This window comes from Haemaphysalis longicornis, unplaced genomic scaffold (genome assembly GCF_048455015.1).
Source record: "Haemaphysalis longicornis isolate Haplotype H1 unplaced genomic scaffold, Haemaphysalis longicornis Haplotype H1 scaffold_12, whole genome shotgun sequence".
In the NCBI taxonomy this organism is placed as follows: Eukaryota; Metazoa; Arthropoda; class Arachnida; order Ixodida; family Ixodidae; genus Haemaphysalis; species Haemaphysalis longicornis.
Genome location: NW_027526225.1, coordinates 41659693 through 41680250, shown reverse-complemented (window position 1 = coordinate 41680250; position 20558 = coordinate 41659693). Strand labels below are relative to the sequence as shown.

General features: G+C 46.4%; 1 protein-coding gene across 1 annotated transcript in view; it reads left to right on the top strand.

Moving 5' to 3' along the window:
• The window catches only part of LOC144162580 (MAM and LDL-receptor class A domain-containing protein 1-like), a 145595-nt gene that overhangs the window by 41405 nt on the left and 83632 nt on the right, over positions 1 to 20558 (top strand). Inside the window, exons 5-8 of the mRNA XM_077693173.1 lie at positions 5038 to 5219; positions 13099 to 13216; positions 16817 to 16963; positions 17709 to 17792. Coding sequence (XP_077549299.1) covers positions 5038 to 5219; positions 13099 to 13216; positions 16817 to 16963; positions 17709 to 17792 — 531 coding nt within the window. The remainder of the gene's footprint in view (positions 1 to 5037; positions 5220 to 13098; positions 13217 to 16816; positions 16964 to 17708; positions 17793 to 20558) is intronic.

The following is a 20558-nucleotide window of genomic DNA, read 5'->3' as shown; positions in this document are numbered from 1 at the left end:
ATACACGACACCGGCCAACTGGCATAAGTGATACTGCTACTGAAATTGAACTATTATTAACCGTAATCAAAATACGGCACATACGTACCAGTCTCTATTCGTCCGTCGCGACGGGGCTGACGAGGCAGCGGTGCCGACGGCTGGGCGTTCGTCTGTTGTGGCTATCGCGGAATGGTCGCTTTCCCGTCCACCGCGTATCTCACAACTCTTGCCGCTCGTGCACTTATAAGCATTGAGCGTTCAAGTGGTGTGAGGTTGTTAAATGCAAGCCCGAGCTCCTCGGCGAGAGTTTTGTTCTCCGGATCAGGCGATTCCGTGACTAGGGCTGCGGGTGCACTAGGTTTTACTAGTATTTTTAAAATGGCCGCCGTCTCGGTCAACTCCCGCGTGTGGGTGCTATATGGAGTCGACATACTAAGTATCTATTTCATGGACCGGCTCGTATGACGCCATTGTTCACGTGACGAAATGTGCAATTTTAGCGGGAGATTTAAAATGTTGGCTTAAATTGCCTTATTTCTCAGTGAATAAAGCATCATTTGCTTCCGCGAAAGCGCTTGGGGTACTATGAAACACGTAATCTTTCGAATAAAACAAACTTTTGTTTTCTGTTCATGGCTCCTTTAAAGAGAGCGGAACGTTTTTATTTGAAACTATTCCTGTCTGCACACGCGCCTACTGCTGACGTGCGTCGTTTTGATTCCTAGGTTTGAGCACGGTCTTATAAACGCCAGTTTTTCATTGCAACGATATTTCCAAGTAACGAACAATTTTCCCCGGTCCCGCGTGATTTTCTTATATAGCTGTATGTGGCTGTATCTGGTGAGTTAAGATATTCTAAAAGTCGTGAAATTTTCGAGTTCTCTGTACATAATCGAAACTACCAAACACCACGACTGACGGGACGCAAGTAAGAAGAAGCAGAAACTTGCGCGGGCTAACAACCAAATGTTTTTTATTGATTCGGTGCACCGGCTTTATACGAGCGACGCAAACCGTACACAAAAAGAAAGAACGAAATAAAAGAGGGCGGAGGGAGCAGTAGAGTGATAAAGCACACACCGGGCAATGAGAGTAAACACGTCCCGGTTCAAAAGATATGCGATCTCTGTCACGTGAAGCGAGACAATGCTCATCACCGCACTGTGGCACAAAAAGCCACGTGAATCTCTCGTACCCATTGGTTTCGGTAGGGACATATGATGTGACTTTTTTCAAACCTCGTGAAGCAGCTGCATCCATGGCAGTGCGTAGCAAGGTGGCTGCCAAGAGATCCTCTGAGCAAGTTTGCATGTTCACGCGGGCGGTCATTAATGCAACTGCCTGTCTGCACAATGTAGCACGGTTTGTAAGACACCGCCATTAATTAATTTCATCCAGATAATACAAAAGAAGCTAATCGTCAACACACTGAAAACATTCAAAGATTTAAAGATTCAAAGATTTTATTTCCTCAGAAGTACGAGGAGGCAGGCTGGGACTAAAGGCTACAAATTCTGACCGAGGCCCCAGCCCCCTTTGGTACGGTACAATGGAGAAGCAAAATCAAACAAGCTGGAAATTCTAATGTTTGAGTTATAAAACTACAAGCAACATATAGAGGAGACGACATTGAAGAACAATATGGGAAAGGTACAGTAAAGTACATTACAGACAAAAGAGTAAAGTAAAACAAATTGCAAGCGGACAATCAGGGTAGAGCTATGATTGAGTTGTAAGATGGACACAACTACAAAACCTGGGCATTAAAAAAGTCTAAACAACATCCACAGTTCTAGCCATTGAAGCAGATATTCTGATTCAAGAGGTAATCTTTCGTTTGTGTTGTAAATATGTTTCTCCTGCATTTAAAATCAATGTAGTCTCCAACTTTGTTGACTATATCGGTGCGTTGAAACAGAAAAGACTGCCTGCCGTAGCTTGTTCGCAATTTCGGTGTATGTATTTTGGCACACCTAAAATAGTATATACTGCTAGTGTAGTTATGTTTGCCGTGGAGATTTCCTTTGTGTATAACTTGTAAAAGCTGCATATAATAAATTTGGTCAGCCGTAAGCATACCATACTGAACATATAGTGGACCCGTTCTAAGTCGGCATAGTGCCCATGAACATTGGAAATAGAGAGAGAACTCTTTTCTGTAAGACGATAAGCCGTTTGTAATTTGTTTTGTTTGTTGTTCCTCACGCTAATATTCCGTAGAAAAAACTAGAATAGACAAGAGCTGTTTTCAACCAAAGCGGTAGCAAACCTTTCAATCGGTTGAGAACGCCAATATTTTTTGAAATTTCTTTGCAATAAGTGTTCTATATGAGGCTTCCAAGATAATTCTTAATGAAATCATAGTCCTAAGAACTTCTCGTCTTTCACTTAGCTGATCATATTGCCCCGATATTCAATATGAATGCCTTCATCTATCTTCTTATTAATTGGTCGAAAAAGATATAGGTAGTCTTCGATGCGTTTAGCTGTAAGTTATTTTCGTGCAGCCACTTTGACAACATCTCTAAATATCTATTTACTTCATACTGAAATTCTGTTATACTGCTACCGGTGAAAAATACCCTCATATCATCTGCATACATGGCTATCTTGGGTGTAGAAGGAATGTTTGGAATATCATTCACATATATTAGGAATAACAACGGTCCTAGCTTTGACCCTTGCGGAACACCCTGTTCTATTGGCAATAACTCCGATGAAATACCGTTAAATTCAACAAATTGCTCCATATCACCTAAATAGCTCCTTAATTGGTCAGCCGCTATTCCGCGTATTCATAATTTTTTAGTTTTCTTAGCAATATTTCATGATTGATAGCGTCAAATGCTTTTGATCCCCTCCCACTTTCCCCAATGTTTGCGGTGCTGTTCGCGGTGCATCGCTGTTGCCTTGCTTGGATTGTATTATTCACGCGGCTGAGCACTACCCGGGTATTGAGCGGAGCTGGCTTGTCAGTGACCTCGTTCATTGCCCTCCGTGCCTTGGTGCCCAGGGATCCATTCCAGAAAAACGTGTGTGGGCATGAGGTTGCATATCATTGGTGGTAAAGTTTCGCCACCTGTTTCCATGGATCATTACAAGCCTGGCGTGGTTCCCCTTTTTATGGCAATCAGTGTCGCAAAAACGCTATTCGTTACAAGGAAACGGGAACATCTGAATGGGCACACCCCCTCCCTCCTCCCCTCCATGTTGCCTTATTGCCAACAGTACGAATCAGCGGACCTTCACAACATCACGTATGCGTGAAGTCACTTCGCGTCGAGCGACAGGAATTGTTCCACCAAGTCCCTCCAGACACAGACACTCTAGACTCTCTGTATTACGACAAATAATTTCTGAAAGCAATAGGCAACTATCATATACGCGGTGGTCTTGCGAGATTAGTGTATTCAGGAGGGGTGGGGGGAATACCCATTTGGAGAAGAGCGTTAGCACCACGAGAATGACGATAATTAGTGATCACACAGCCATTAGGGTACGTTCATTGCAGATGAAGTGTTGTCACCCGTTCATGGTGTATCGTCATAGTGACAGGTAAAGTGTAACTACAACTTACTACGTAGCAGGTTATAAGATTCACTGTACACCGCTGTACGCGTAAGTGGCGGGGAGTGCATTGCTGGGGTGTGCGGCTGCTCGATTTTAACGTGACTCTTATAACAACCACCCACACAATCCAGTTTGGATGTCATTGTAACGAGACCGCCTCAGAAATTCTTTCTTCATCTTGACGAAGGATTTTAGTTTTCGTTCTATGATGCACAGCATAACAAGACTTGCAGATTTATTTCCCCCAAAACACGCAATTTCCGTACTTCTCGCCCCAAGTGGTGAGTGGTGAAGAGTTTATTGCGCAGACCATAGAGGCCTGCGAAAACCTGCTTCATTATTCTCTTGCGTATTCGCACACTTGCTTGGGATAGTACACTTACTTCGTCTGCCAACATGCGCCCACAAAGCCAAATGTATAGTGTGCTAGCGTCATAACATCTTTGCAGCTGCCGGAAACATCGTTAGTTCTGCTTTAGAAGCTTCTATGGTATCACCCCAACTTCACGAAGTATTACACTGATGCAAGGGCTATAATTGTTATTCCCCTTATATTCCCCTTATTCTCTTGTTGCCCTTATTTCCCTTGTCCCACTTATTCCCCTTATTCCCCTTATTTTGAGGAAGGTAAAGGCAAGCATGCGAAACTGTTGTAAATAACAATTTTCAGTAAGGCGTTGTATATTGTTGCAGGACGAAAGCGATTGGCTATTTCTTTCCGTTTTTAAGCAATACGAAGGTAAAGGGCAGCTTAAGTTCTGTCTGGTGACGCTATAAATGCAACTACAAAAATTAACCACCGCGAGCAATATTTTTTCTCAACATAGTCTTGAAGACACTGCTGAATCTTGCAAAAGATAGGAACGTGTTTTCGACCATAATAAGCCAGTATTACTAAGTTCAAGGAGCTTAGGCCACAGTATAAATTCTGTGTGATTGAACGCTTTGCCGCCGTTTCCAGCAAAAAAGCTCAATTCGCGCGAAAGAGTAGTTCCCTTGTCTATTTAAAGAATTTCATTTTCTCCCCGAGACAACTCTGGGGGCGGTGGTGTGGGCGTCAAGAAACAGCAGATGGGACAATTCATTATCTTTTTTTCCTCGTCCCTCTTTGGGAAGGCTCTGTTTTTATTTTAGTTAGCGTAGCCGCAATGGCCAAGCCGGCCTTCATAATATATCTCATTTACATTAAGAAGAACTGCGAGTTAGGCGTGTTGGTATAGGTTCATGATTTGTACCGCGCAAACAAAACTCGGACAGCGTTCCGTTGTGTGTCCTAACTTGTCCGAGTTTTGTCTGCGCGGTAGCCATCATGAGCTCATTTACACCTACACTATTGCGTGTTGTGGGTCTTTGCAGTCGTCCTTTACAGGCTACTCGCAAGAGTGGCCCAAACAGTAGCGATAGCTTCCCCTATCAATAAAGTTGAGAATTTCTGCGAATGCAAAGCGTTGTTCTCCCTTCTCTGGCCACTGCAACGTTCGCCAGGTCCGCAGGGCTTCTGCGTGAGCTTCTTCTACGCGCTTGAAGGGCTGAGCGTGGACCGGCTGAAGGTGGTGATCATGGATGCCGAGACGCAGGAGAACATCACCGTATGGGAGAGCCAGGACAACTACGATGGTCGATGGACCAAGGGCGAGGTGGCCTACACTTATGGAGACATACACCAGGTGCGTGCAGTGCTTGTAGCAGGTACAAAATGCCCGCTGCATTGATGTCCCAGATTTCGCTGTTTGCTGACGAACGGCTGACTGAATGCAAGCTGCGTGCAAGCGTTACGCCGCAAGTCTTATGCAAGTCTTACGCATTTGTGGTACGTTAACAAACTGCCACTCGCTAAAAAGAGGAAAAAAATTGACCACATCTTTCCGCGGGGGGAAACCATGGGGTGATGCGACGCATCTGGGCGGTGCTTGTTACGGTTGCGCCGACCATCGCGGTAGCAGACCTGTTAGTCTCCATTCAAATCATCGGTGGTCATCGGTGGTCATCGGAGCGGCGGCGGTGGAGCGACTGAGCGTAGCGGCGCAGTTATCGCATTTATATGTACCGCGCGTTAACGGTGAGGGGAATGAGAGAGAGCAGCGCATGCGCATGTGCACGTAGCGCATGTGCACGAGCAGCGCATGCGCACGTAGCAGGTCAGATGTTTGACAGGAAGAATGGCCCAGCTATCGCAATCCATGGTGCAAAAAAGGTGCCGTGGAAATTCGGGGTGGCATCGCAAACCACCCCCACTCCTGCGGGCATAAGAGTGCTCAGGTACGATGCCCTAACATGGTGAAGCCAACGTAGTGCAAGATATGATGTGCGTAGCCTCTCATGCAATGACACGAGAGTGACGGGTGCTTTCTCAGGCGGGTTAAAACCATGACCACCCTTTGCTTCTGGCTATACACCATTTCTGGAGATCAATTGTCGCTCTTCCAGGTGCAGCGGGAGTCCGCTTAGCCGGGGTGGAAGGCGTACGGTAACCAATGATTGAACCGGGGTGCAGATTTTGTCCCCCTAACGGAAAGCGCACACCTGACATTTACCGGAACGAATTTTGGCCGTTTGCTCTCTCCTAATTTCTTCGAAGAAACACTGAAATTCTTTGTAAAATGACCAGATGATGGCAACAAGGACACAAGTTGGCTCGTATAATTGGTTAAAGGTGATGCTTGGGCGAGTTGGTGTTCCATTATCTTGAATTCCCAGCGCAAATAAGAAACGAGGACGATAGGACACGACGCACAGCGCCTGTTCGTCGAGCTCTCCCTATCGTCCTCGTTTTTTGTCTGGGCTGTGAATTCAAGATTAAGGCTCGTATAAGCTGAGTTAGCGTAGCGCGGGTTTGATTTATAACAGTCCTGATAACCACATCGCTCGGGGTTTTTCTATGCACGGTTAGCTCATCCATGCAGGAATATTTTGCGTGTCTTCTGGTGACTGCATTTCAGAGCGTTTTGTACAGAGATCTGTCAAAATATTTATTTCACTAGCAGCAGATATTTTTTACCGCCTTTCCCTAATCTGTAATGAATTTTTACCCACTGACTTCTTCAGAAGCCCATGTGCCCAAATAGACGTCGTAATGTTCCTGCGTTCCAGTTGGAAACACTCTCAGCTTGCTGTTGCATCAGTACTAGATACAAGTTTCATCGCATTGAGACGGATTCGAGAGAGAAACAGAAAAAGATGCCCCTTCGACAACCTACTGACAGTTTGTTGGAAGAGAGCCACAGTCTGTGTAAATTAAGTTTTATTATAATGGTGCGGCGAACGTGACAGGGAGACGAGCTGAGAAGCGTCTGAACTCTATGCCGAGCTCCCAAAAACTGGGGCCCCGTTTTATTCCGCGCTCGTAGCGTTCGTGGCTGCTTGCTCACCGGCGACGCGTGGCCTGCTCTCATTGGTTGTCGCTCAGCCCCAGCGCCATCACCGCTGGAGTGCTGCCACAATGGATACGTTTAAGTGTATGTAGGAAACTGTGTTGATGCACGGCCATTCAAAGTATTTACTAGAAAGAAACCAACTCTTCGTGCTTATAGGAAAGTGGGGCCAAGTCGCAGATGGGTTCCTTGTGCCGGAGATTACACTCTTTCCAAGTGGTCGCTGTGATGCGGAATGTTTTTTGAAATCAGTCCCAACGTAACTCAAGGAACTTTTCATTCATGCGCTTTTGGGGTTGTCTGCGCCATACCAATTATCGGCTTATGAAACTTCATTCTCATCAGCACCGGAAGAAAGGAACGCGATAGAACTGCATTCACGCCTCGTAGTGCTGGTGTCATGTTTTTTACCCCGCTAAATTCTCGTGCCTCTTTCGGCTGTTCATCACAGTGAAGCAAATACATCCACAACTTCAGTGGTCCATAAAATATTCACATGTGAATTCTAAACACGACGCCCGCATTCTTAAAAATAACTTTGGGAGGTTTGACGTAACGCTACTAAGACGCTTGGAAATTCCTGATGGCGCTTGGGCAGGGGTTGACAATAAATAACCCGATTCTTGAGGGCTGGGCTGTGCATCGTACTTTCTACCTACACACAGTAATAATAAATCTGCCATCATATACCGGTTAGTTACTTCACAATAAGCAAGAGCAAAAGCTCAAAAACGCGTCAAGGTGGATGGCTGTCGCAGTGGAGCCGTGGAGTCTTCGCCGGCGAAACTCCATGGCGAGTAAAGTGTCTGTACGGCGTCGGTTCAAGACTGTATCGCGTGTTCGCAATTAGACACCAGCATCAGTGGTGGCCGACACCTATTGCGAATAATGGTAAGCTTTTGACACTCTCAAAAGATGCAATACGCGTTGGTAGCACTGGCATACGCGTAGCCCTTTATTGGCGGTGGTCAGGGCAGGCGGCTTTTATCGTTTTGATGCTTCCACCACTTCCACAACCCGATAATATCTTGTTGCGTGGTGTAGCCACATCGCACATTATTCATGAAAACTTGCACTCCTCGAGACAGCCCTTGGGTACCGGGTCGTAGCGAGACAGTTTTATCCACGACGTTGCTCTTCTAATCCCTTTATTTTCATGGCTGTGAAGTAGAACCATTAGGGTTGACTGCCTGGGTTTTCGGGCGGAGATTGAGCTGTGTCTTGCTTTTCAGCACAAATGAGCCGTCCAGTTCCCAGAGTAGCCGGTGTCACCCGGCAGCCACTTGATGATGATTCAGATGGCGGTCGGAGTGTTCATCCGCGTGCCTTTTTATTTCTTGAGCTCTGCTGTAACGTTTCGGTAGTCCTTTCAACGAACTCTGCAACACTTCTTATAAACGCTTTCACCTTTTCGTTCCCGCCTGGAAGCACTACGAAAGCTATAGTAATCACAAGCGCTAAGCGGCACTGCGTTAATTTGTTCGTCGCAGCAGATCGCAGTTCCGTTTCTGCTTTGCTTTTGTGGTTTTTAAAGTAAAGCTTTCTAGCTCTACCTGCCAATGGTTCTGTCGTGGCGTGCGGGACCAGAAACTCCCAACGCGGCTGGGGATGGGAAGGCTGCTTTTCACTCACGGAACACAGTGTAGATGGCGCGGTGGTAAGGCACTATTACCCAGCGTTGCCCGCCTGCAATTGACTGCTCGCATCGGCGGGTGGTTCGGCGGTAGGGCTTTGTCGTCTGCTTTAGCGACAGTTGTTTTCGGCCTCTTTTGACGCTGTTTCGGTTCCATCGGGTGCTTTCTTCGCACAGCTTGATTAACTTTCTCGACAGCACCTGCTGTGCAACCCAGACCCGACGGAATTAGGTGAGCGAACGGCAAAGATACGTTAAGAATTTGTTTGCGAGGTGCGAAAACAAAATGTAGAGACTACATACAGGCATCTGGCCGCTCGATAAATCTATACGTTTTGCGTACTGCTTGCCACGAATGGGACTTTATTTCCTAAATTGGTGAATACCCATTCGGTTGTGGTTTAAGAGGTATTACAAAATGCGAAAGGAGCAACTGGATCTGATAAAAAGCCATTATAACAGTTTCTTCAGCTTTCTCGCAATTCTCAAACTTGCTAAACTAACTAGTTTAAATCTATGGAATCACTAAGCTCACATGCCGAATTGTTTCGGTGTCTGCGCATGTGTCACGCGGTGCTGTAACCACAAAGCTAGCACATCCGGATGGCTAGGTTCTGCTGTCTCAACATTCGAAAGGCGCTCCGCTCCCTTAACTTTCCACCGACGCGCGGCCGGGCTACAGCGGCGGCGTCCGCCGCTCTTGCCTTGCCGGGCCGGATGCTCCTGCGTTCGGGACTTCGCTCCGGCGAATTCAAGGTAACGGCTGGGAGAGTCTCTGGTTTCACTCTTTGTAGAGCGACGTATGCAAATTCAAGTGACGCCTCTTGGGCAATTGTTGTGGGTGTCGTTTAAAGCTCTGCTTTCCGACCCCCTCGGCAGCGTGGATTGGAGGCAATTTTTTCAGTGGCTGTTATGCGTGCAATGATGCAACTGAAAAAATTCCGACCAATAGCCGCTACACGGCTGTAATAACGTAAGTCTAGCCCTATAAGAACTCCAAGACGGGAAACGAAGAAACTTTGTCGGCAAGTTCTAAGTTTATCTAATCGGTATAGAGCGAAAGTTTCTGGCGGAGGCACTTTGTGACCCCCACTCTAAGTACTGCATCTGTTGGTTCAGTGTGTTCTGAAAGCGTTAGGGACTTTGAAAACAATTGAAATGCATGTTGCTGGGTCTCTTTCTCGTTTCAAATTTCCATAGCGCTGATCGAGGAAATGTTCAGTTCTTTGATTTCTCCTGACTTGAGGCTGTCGCCAGTTTGCTTTTCGAGTGTCTTCCAGGATGCCACGAGGTTCTGTGTTGCTGCAGGCCCTTTGCTTTGTTAAAGGGTACTAAAGGGTGGAAACAAGTTGACCTGCGTTGGTAGAGTACAATGCCGTGAATCTAAATACACCACTCGTGCTAGCAGAAGAGGTTTAATAAAACAGAAAACGCCAGAAACGTGAAAACAATGGGGCGAAGCGCCGTAGGCTTTTCAGTACTATGGTTTTGTGACGTAACAAGAGTGTTCAACAGTGAGAGCTCATTGGAGAAGCATCTATCGATGTTTTCCCGAAGTAAACAGTTTCGAAGTGGTTGAGCACATTAAATAAACATCAATCAAAGCTTTTAGTGAGCTCATCGCATCCAAATAATTGCCGTGGGTGAGCTTTGGTTAGCCCTGGTTGATAGCGAAAGCTTCACTGCCCTGGCTGGGCCCATTGTCGGGTGTGGTCGAAATGACATTTTGCAGTGATTTACAGACATGGTTGCAATAAGATCACTGCTTGTTTATCATCATCGTACAGCCTCGCCACTGTACGAGCTACCACAGCTGGATCTTCATCTTCCCACATCGCACACGGCTCTGCGCCGTACGTCACTTCCTGGACTTCCTTTGTGGCGCGCTTATCGCTGAGGTGGCGGCCTCCTCGCCGTCTTCCGCCAGGTGGTGACACAGGTTCCGCGCACGTCTCCGTTCCCTCCTCGCCTATCTCTCTCTCCCTGCCACCTATCGCTCCCCGCCATTGGGCCGCTGCTCCATGCCATGCGCTCCACAAGGTAGCGACTCGGGTTCCCCGCAAGGCTCTGTCTTCTTCCTGCCTCTGTTTGTTCATTTAGCGCAATTTTCGTAATTCATATAGCCCCAACTAGCCCAACAGCACATTTTACTCCGTTCCCTCTGCGCCTATCCCTTGGCAGAAGGGTTGCAAGCTGGACTGGGTGGTAAGACATATTCTTGGATGAAACTAGCGGGAACCTAAACAAAGACGAAGGAAGTGGAGCACAAGGTGTTTCAATGTGCGTTTGAGACAGCATGAATTGTCAATAAAGGGCTCCCATCATCCCACCTTTATTCACATATTGCTAAGTGCAGCGGATGTAAACCTAATTTTCCTGTCATAGACATTTTATTTAGGCCCGTGAACCAACGCCCCGTGAAATTATGGAGGCGTTCCGCGTAGCAGAAAGAGAACATAAGTGTGTCAGACAAGTAAGTGTGTGTCTTCATCCCAAAGAGATTGCACATCTGGGTGGGCCTTGACTGAAGCCGATGTTTATCTAGTTGCGTTATCACCATGGCTTTTGTTGAGTTGTTTTGCTCATGCGCAGTGTTCTTCATTGTTTAGGGTTAAGTGTTTACATTCCCCTTTCTTTATTTTAAACTTTACTTTTTAGATCATCGTCTACCCTTGTGTTCCGTTCCGTTGTCTTTGTTTAGGTTCGCGTTGGTTTCATCCAAGATTAAGCCTATTTGTCCCCTGGCGCCTATCTCTACCCGACATCGGGCCGCTGCTCCGTGCCCGGCGCTTGCTGAAGGGGGTGTGGTTTCACCTCTAGCTCTGAGAGCCAAAAGTGGTCAGCCCGCGAAGATGGCCCGAGGTAGCGTAGTGTAGCTTTCGCTACAAAACGTAGACTACAGATTTTATGCACTGCGAGGAAGGCAGCTTCGTTCGTTATTCAGTCAGTCCTCATGCTTTTAGTTTCGTTTAGAAAGGTGTTGGTGCGCAATTAGCGAGGTCAATAATAACCTACGACGATGAGCGTCCGAGCTTCTCCAAGTAATATACCCGGAAGGGAGCAGCCAGCTCCGTTCATTAGAAGCGGTACAAGGAACAAAGTGGCTTCTAACCTTCTAATCTCCCATTCTCCGCGCGCGGTTGAGGAGTAAGAGAAGGAGTATAGCACTTTATTTAAATGTTGCTACCCGTAAAGCACGCCCGGTTCGAACATATTGACCCGTGAAGTGAATTTACGGCACGTGGTAAGCTGACCGATCCTCCTGTTCGTCTCAGGCCGCCGTTGATAATCCGTAAAGCGTGCGTCACTGTCATTGTTATGTTTCAGCCATCGGGGAATGTAGGAAACGACGATTGCCGACACGGCTTCCGTGAAGATTGCTGATTTCGCGACAGGCTCGCGCCGAACTAGAGAACCTAATATGAGATGGCTTTGATCGCCAGACGAGGTTAAGGCACCGTTGTGAACGCTGCCAGGCGGGGGCGCGGGACGCAGCGCTTGATATTCTAACGGCACTTGCCTCGCTGTGGCACTTCACGCTCGCAGCTGCCTCGATGGGGTCTGGGACGCGGCAGTAGGCAAACACGCGGGCAGCTCGAACATCTAAACGCGTTTCTCATTCCGCCGTGAAAAATCACAAAAGCCCACGCCAGCCTCCTTGGCCAGAAAAACGTTGCCGTAGCAGGCCATCGCTTGGAGGCCTAAAAGCTACCGATGCCAGCGTTTGCGCTCTAGACCACCCCGGGGCTTCGCTGCTATTTTGTGGTGCAATGATTACGTCCCGAAAAAATGAAAGGGAAGCGGCTGCGGGAAATGCCGGCTTCGTTTTCCTATTCCCCAGCGTCGCTCGTCGATCAGAAGCCGAGAGAGCTTGGAAACTTCTGATCCCTCGCTTGAAACAAAATTTCACTCAGCCTTTAGTGTGCCTTTCAAGGACACTTTTGTTTTCCGCTCCCATATTTTCACCAGAAGCTGTCATCGCCCTCGTCGTACTGTGGGAGAGCCGGACGGAGGAGCCGGCAGCAACAGGGCGATGTTGGGTTCTTGTCTTCACCCTGTCTTGCTCTTGCACTGTTTTCAATTCTGCAAACTACTCACATTCGCTGTTTTCATTAGAGGGACGGTGCTTAGCAGTTGCCGTAGAATGCAAGCCCTGAATGCACGTCATTCCCTTCTTACACACTTCATAGGCTTAATCTGGTGTCTAGTTAACTATGCGCAAGGATTTACGGCGTCATTTCTAGCGGGGATGTAGACAAGCTGCCTATGTTTAAAGGTGATTTTGCGTGAATTATGCTTTTCCCGCATGCGACGCACGCGCCGTATGCGCTTTAGGTTTCTGCAGTCGTCGCATTGATTGTTAAAAGTCAATGCGCCTTCGTTGCGCTCTCCAGGCTGTGTTCCCTTTCGTTTCTGCTCAGTATGGGCGAAACCTGAGCTTTGATTTGTCTGACTCCTTTGGTTGGCTTTTTATGCTACCCAACTAAGAAAATGATTGGTCAGCCACAACATACCCATCTCTCCTGCTGTTTGCAATGGCAGGTATGGTTCGAGGCGGTGCCCAAAGGACGCGGTGACCCGGCGCGCAAATTTCGCGGCTACATCGCCCTGGACGACATCTTATTCGACAGGATGGAGGAAGCCGGCGATAACTGCCTGGGTATGTGCCGCAAAATGATCGTGTTCACTCATTTCTTCGCTATGATTTAAACAGTATGATCACCCGTTGTACATTATTACGCTTCCACCTCATTTAGAGTGAGTTATTGAAACTTGCTCTTCTTCGTTCGCAACGGATCAGTAAAAAGAGCACACCGCTATTGCTAATACAATGCAGACATCACAGTTACACTGTTTAATGTGTACGCATTCTTCACCGGAACAGCAAACAGAAGGTTCTTCGGGTACCTTACCTAAAAACGGGTTCTGGGCAAGAATATTCCGTAACCGCCGTATATTGAACATAAATTTATGAGCCAACGACGTTTGTCGAGATATAACGCAGGGTCCAAGCGGCTACAGCATCAAGGGATGTCGTAGCTCACTCCGGAGCTCGCGCCCCAGAGTACAGAACCATGTCCTGAGGAAAGTGCCAGGGAAAGTATGGAGTAGAAATAAATACCGCAACGTTTCTGAAACCACCCATGCATTCTAGTTTGTCAGTCTAAAAAATCCGCACGCATGATGGAACCAGACGCCATAATTCAGGACAGCTGAGTATTTTTTTTCTCGAACTGACCTAAATTCACAAATGGGAACTAAGTAAAATAAAAATGTAGTGACAAAAAAACTCGGGAACCCTCCCTTAGAAATGTGGTTGCAACAGAATAGATCAAATAACGCCTGGCGAACGTGTACGCAAATCCTATTCCGTATCGAAAATTCGCGAGATCCTGTCGCAGCAGGGATCAAGACGAGCTAAATTTATTTTCCTAATTCGAGTGTGTTTTTGGCGTGACGTCATATCAATAACAAGGCACCTTCGTTGCGAGTTCCCACCTGACAGCTCGGACTGTTTCGTGGATGTTTTCGCAAGTTATTTTTCCTGGGGGAAGTGGCTTATCGTGGATTCGGACGGCAGTGAAGAGGTCGACCAAGAGCTGTCCACAAGCGTTGACGAACAAGTGAACAGAAGAACAAGTGGACGAAATGGAACTAAGAGATGTGAAACAATAATTTTATCCTAGTATCACCGCCTATACTGAGGAATCTGGTTATGTTTGTTATTTTTAGATGCGACGCTCAGAGCATCTCTTGTCGGCGGGCCTGTCCTTCCTGCGTGCGTCCGTTGTTGTCCGCGTGCGTCCGTTGTTGTTGTCCGCAGCCACTCTCCTCCTATCCCCTCCGATAGCGAACACTCTCTCGCGAGGGGCATTGGATTGGATTCGATTGGATTGACTTGGCTTAGCTTGGCTTGGCTTGGCTTGGCTTGACTTGGATTGGATTGGATTTGTATGGGATTGGACTAAAGTGGATTGTTTTTGATTGTGTTGCCTCATAGCCGCGGCACTCTCTCTCTCCGCGGTCTCCTCTCCTTCGGACGCGCTGCGCATATAACCATTGTGCCGCTCTCCGGCGGCATTTCGGTCGACGGTTGCTCTCCGCTTGCGCTTGAACCCCCCTCAGCGTAGCATCACACCAGTGTTCCCGCGAGGGGAGGTGGGCGTAATTTTTTTCTTTTACATATATTATTTTATTTCTTAACTAAATAGCCACCGCTATGCCCTAGCCAGTTCCCCTTGTAGGCACGGGCCACTTCATTAAGGCGAAGAAGAAGGAGAAAAAGGAGATCTTGTCGAGCGTTTTGGAAATTAGCGGAGAGACAATGAAGAGCTTGCGTACTCTGTGGTTATGTTCAGGCATGCCCATGAAAATTATCCTGCGGAGAAATTTAAACAGAGACGATTATGCTGCCAAGAAGATCCACCTCCTCCTCTTGTATATTTCTACGCTTCTTGAAGCTCTGTTGCACATATTTCCTGGTTTTTCTACCACACCTCCATCGCAGCATTCTTGAAAGCCAATTTCAAAAATATCTCATCAGTATACCGCAAGAAATGCAGTGTTTCATACAGTACGAGCTAATAATATCGGTGCAATCCGCAGCATAGCCTTAAATACATATGACCGGAAATTTCCCTGGCTGCCATGTAAACCGTATCATATAATAGATTTGACAACGTCGCATTTAGATCTGGTAACCAATTTTCGCTTTCTTTTTTTCAAGTCTTGTTTAGGTGGGTGTTCTTTTCTCGCGGTTTCCAAGTATCCTCTTTGACACAATGGAAGCCCTGATTCAGACACACGCCATGCGTCTAAAGAACTTAGTTGATCTGTTCGGCCAAGGAACTTTGCAATGGGAAAATACATGACTCTCTTGACAGGAGACTATTGGTCCCACTAAGACAGCTTCCGCCTTAAAATACTCCTGGGCTGTTTAACAACATAACAACATGCACAACACCGTCACCAAAAGCGCGCACATACGCCGCGTCCACACACGAAATGCTTTCTTTTGTTTATTCCTTTCGAGGAAGTAAGAAAGAAAGGGTGTGCTGTGGACATTTTTCTTAGTGAGAGCGTACACCTGCACTCAATGGCGCGATGGGAGAGGAGAATGAAGAGAAAAAAGCACATCGCTGGTAGAAAAACACATCGTCTGCTAATAAACGGAGGTGACGCGCCTGTACAGGGGCCTAACTCGTGGGGTTTTATGTTCAGGGTGATGGCAGAGAAAAGGGTCTGATTTGAAAAAGAAAACCGAAGGATGCAGGAGAAAGAACATCCCGCAGGCAGTCGTGAACCTTGGTGGTTTTTTTTTTGTATTCTGAAAGACAGAAGGGCTGGGCGGCAAACTAGCTTGTAAATCGTCACTACGTGTTTTCTTATTATCTCGCCTAATTGCTAACGGTTGCATTTCAAATTTCACAACTTCTACAATGGAATTCAGTGTTTTGAATGTTCTAGTATTGCATTCAGTTTTTATGGTCGGTTTAAACTACGCAGCTTTTTTAGCACATCTATAATAATTGAACTTTGCGAACCGGTTCGCGATCCGGTGCGGGTTGCGTTTAGGTGAACCAGAACCGAACCAGAACGAAAAAATTTTCCCTAACCGTAACCGAACTGGTTCTTTTTAGGATCGACACACTAGAAAAACCGTACCATGATCTCTTGCAGAGATGTATTGAGGCGGTGGCACTAGTAGAAAGTTAGCAGCAACCGAATTCATGGTGGTTAAAGTAAGAACTTAGTAGCAGCATCTACGTCTCGAGAACTCTTATGAAATCAATCCCATGCCCTGCAGCCAGATTATATCGAAACATTCCCTTTCAAGGAGTTAAGCACGTCGTTGACATTTGGAGAGCCAAGGTTTAACCGCCAACCATTAGCCACGCAGGGGACACTTTCTCAGCGTTGTCTTCTCACAATACAGTCGGTATAGCTTACTTTTATTGAGAGAAAATAAGTATTTAGTATAAGCTCCGCCTTCTTCTTACCACGCCATGCTTTAATACAACTCAGTGGTGACCGAAAAAAGTTTAATTTTTGTCGGAATTACAAAGCTTCATGCGTCCCGAGGTATGCACAATTCAAATGCTCCGCTGAAAACCTTCAAGTCGCTACTCTTGTCTTTTCTTTTCACCGCTTCCTCCAATTTCTAAATTACGCGTACGTTTTTTCCCTACTAAGAAACCTTTGCTAGGGAAATGGTTGCGCAGAAATAAAAAACTAACGTATTGTTTTGATGAATCGACAGGCCACTGCACATTTGAAGGCGGCTACTGCGGCTGGCAAAATGCCGACACCGACGATGACTTCAACTGGGAACAAGGGCGCGGAAGCCAGAGCTTCCTCACTGGACCCTCTAGGGACTACAGCTCCTTCGGAAAAGACGAGATGACTGGTGAGTCCCCCCACTCGCACTCTGCTCTGCTCCCAACACGGCGGCGTGAAAGATTTGCTTTACGTGCCAGAAAACACGTCCCTATTATTAAAGCCACACTACGAAAGCCAGAGACTTGTAATGTCTGAGTGCTTTTGTTAGCGACCGTTCATACGAGCAGATGTGAGCCTGGCGCCCAATTCTCTAAAACGAGAGGCCGTCGTTGGGGTAGCGCCATGCAAATGCATGTGTATTCGGGACGTAAGAATCCAGGCACAAAAGCACCGCGGCAAGACGCGAACCGACAAGCGGAACGACGGGGACATTAAGTGTCGCTTTGCGCCCTTGCCACAGTGCTTTTCTGGAGGAATTCTCACGTCCCCACAGCACACGGCGTTTCGAAACGACGGAATGTCGTTTTAGAGAATTGGGCCTTTGTATTCCTACTCCTGACTAAAACCTGCAATCAGGCTGGAAGTATTCAGTAAATAAAAAAATGAAATAAAAAATAAATAAATAAATAAATAAAAAGGTAAAGATAAATAAATAAATATGAATGATTAAGATTGAGAACACGTTTTGCGCCGGGTGCTTCGAATACATTAACGTTGGACTAAATCACGCTTGGTTTGGAGCTGGGCATGCACTCTTGCTTTTCTTGTTCCATATATAGCCATCAGTCTACAAGTTGTGCCTGATGCACGCCCGTGGGGTGACGTACGAAGCACGCCAAGAGTTGACACCGCTTCTCGTTGACTCAATGCAGGCGGGTACATCTTCATCGACTCGTCCTTCCCCAGGCGGCCAATGGACCGGGCCAGACTGATCAGCCCGACGCTCAAGGCGACAGGTAACAGTAAGCTCTACGGCAATCGTCCCTGGCATTGGCAGAAAGTTTTCAGTTTCCCAGTTTCACCCAGAGAGGGAGCTGACGCCTATCGCTCTCTCTTTCTCTTTATATACATACATACATACATACATATATATATAAGAAAAGAAAACTTTCAACAAGGTAAAAGCACGATTGTTGTCAACGTTTCAGCAAAGAGACGGGCAACAATCGTGCTGTTACCTTGTTGAAAGTTTTCTTTTCTTGTGTTCTCTACCATCTCCAAAAGTTCAACTGCTCCCTATATATATATATATATATATATATATATATATATATATATATATATATATATATATATATATATATATAACAGTACAGGGCTTGGCATTGGCAGCTGAATAGTATATTAAATTAGAGTCACCACGAAAAACAACAATATTTAATACGACGTTTCGGCTGGGATGCAGCCTTTTTCAAGTGAAGTACAAGAGTCGAATACGGGGTATATGTAGGCTGGTAGGGAGCGCTGTGAGCACATATGGACACATGATTTCAAAAGTGTACAAGAAGGAAGTAGAGCAAGAAACAAGTGGAAAGAAACGTACTGCACGACTGGGCGCGCAGGTAATACATATCAATATACAACGCGGCGAAAAGCAAAAGCGAGGCACTTAGGAAGCTTGTTTCCTTCAGCCACCGCCCACCCACGCACAGCAATATTAGGAAAAGTAAACAAATAAGGAATGGGTACTGGGCATCTCACTCCAAAGGAGCGGAAACAACGTGCCGCAATAGGCGGAAGCGTAGAATCGACAATTAGTCATCCAGACACTGGGGAACGCAAAATGGCAGAAGGCGACGTTGAAGTTCAAGAACCCAGGCGGGCGGATTAGCGAGGGGGCCGCGTCCTCAAAGGAAAATGCCGCCGCTTCCCGAGGAGACCAGATAATAGCCACAAATGACTTATCCCCGGCCCGCGTCCCGTGCACAAGGCGAACAATGACGACCCAGCGATAAGCGCCGACGCCGACAGAGGTGTGCGTGAGCTCCCAAGAAGAGCACAGGTTGTGCGAGTGTCTTGAGAAATGACACACAAGGCAGGAAATAAACAAAAAAACAGCACACAGAAAAAAGCAGTTGAACGAGCCCCAGGCTCATGACAAGAAATGGATAGATACAACAAATTGTTAGCTTACATTTGATATTTTTGCAAGTTTCAAGGGCTTTCACATTATGAAAGAAGTAAAGCAAAGATGTGACGCACGTACGAGAACAAATCTCCAGTGATCTAGGAAACAAATGACACTTCGTAGCTAGTCATCAATGGCAGAATGAATTCCCACACAGCATTCTTTAAACAAACTGACAAACGAAAGAACAAAAAAAAGAATACACGCGTACAAATCGTAGGACATGGGTATCCATAGCAGTGAACAAAAATAGCTTACAAAGTGACATTTCGGGCAAAAGAGCAATGAAGCATACGGAGAAAATAACTTATTCACAACACTAGACCGAATAGTGCTTGGAAAGTGTAATCATGGGATACAGCAAAATTTCGTTTATGAGAAGCATTAAAACATACGGAAAAGTAACCTGCTGACAACGATGAACCGACCAACGCTTGAGAAGTGGTAACATGCGATATGTGCCGCTACAAGGTATAGGTTTGAAGGCACGACAGCCTCCCCGGAGACTCATTGATACCTCTTGTGAGAGTGTTGTATTTGTGGATCAGATAAGATTCGCAGGCTTCCCTGTCGAAATGGGTTTTAAATGCTGATTGGAGCACTGTGGCCTTAAATTGGTCGAACTGGTGTTTCAAAGAGTTGATATGTTTTGAAAGGGGGAGATAAGGTTTTGTTTTTGCATCGGATCTGTGATTATTGATGCGAGTTCTAAAAGAATTTTCAGTCTGTCCAATATATTGCGCACCACAAGCACCACATTCTAGGAGGTAAACTATATTTGAAGTGTCACAATTAAAGCTGCCGCTAATCTGCATGGAAAAGTCAGATCCCCTGCTCTGAGCGCTTGTTGTTGGTGTCATAATCAGACACAATCTGCACCGGGGTTTTCCACATGGTGTGGAACCTGTGAAACTAGTTTCTCTTGACGAGATGATGTTACAATGCCTCTGATGTTTCTTGCCCGGCGATACACCACGCGTGGTGGGTCTGGAATGACGTTCTTCATTCTTTCACTCTGGAGCAATATGTTGTGGTGTCTCCTTGAAATTGCATTGACGTTTGGGCCAGATGCTGAATATGTCAGAATCAGATTGGTTTGTGACATCAAAGTGGAGGTTTTATTGCCACTAACAAGTCTAGAACGCTCCTGTTGTGATGCCTTCCTGATTGAATCTTCAATGAGGGGTAGTGGGTATTTTTGTCATGCGAGGTCAATGCGGAGCTGATCACAATTAGAAGCGAAGTCATTTTGGTTAGAGCAAATTCTGCGCAAGCGTAGGGCTTGGCTGTATGCAATGGCCGCTTTGCAGTGTCTCACATGGCTGCTGTGAAAGTTCAAGTATTGGTGGCGGTTGGTGGGTTTTCTGTACACCGAAGTATTCAGTCTGCGTCCGTTAGTTGTTATCTTCACGTCAAGAAAATTTATTGTAGAAGTTGAATACTCATGTGAGAATGAGATATCACTGTGAGCACTGTTGAAATCGGATATGAATTGATTGAGGGTTTCCTCACCATGAGACCAAACCAACGAAATGTCGTCGATGTACCGCTAGTAAAACAGTGGTGTTAAAGGGAAGTTCTCTAAGAACTGTGT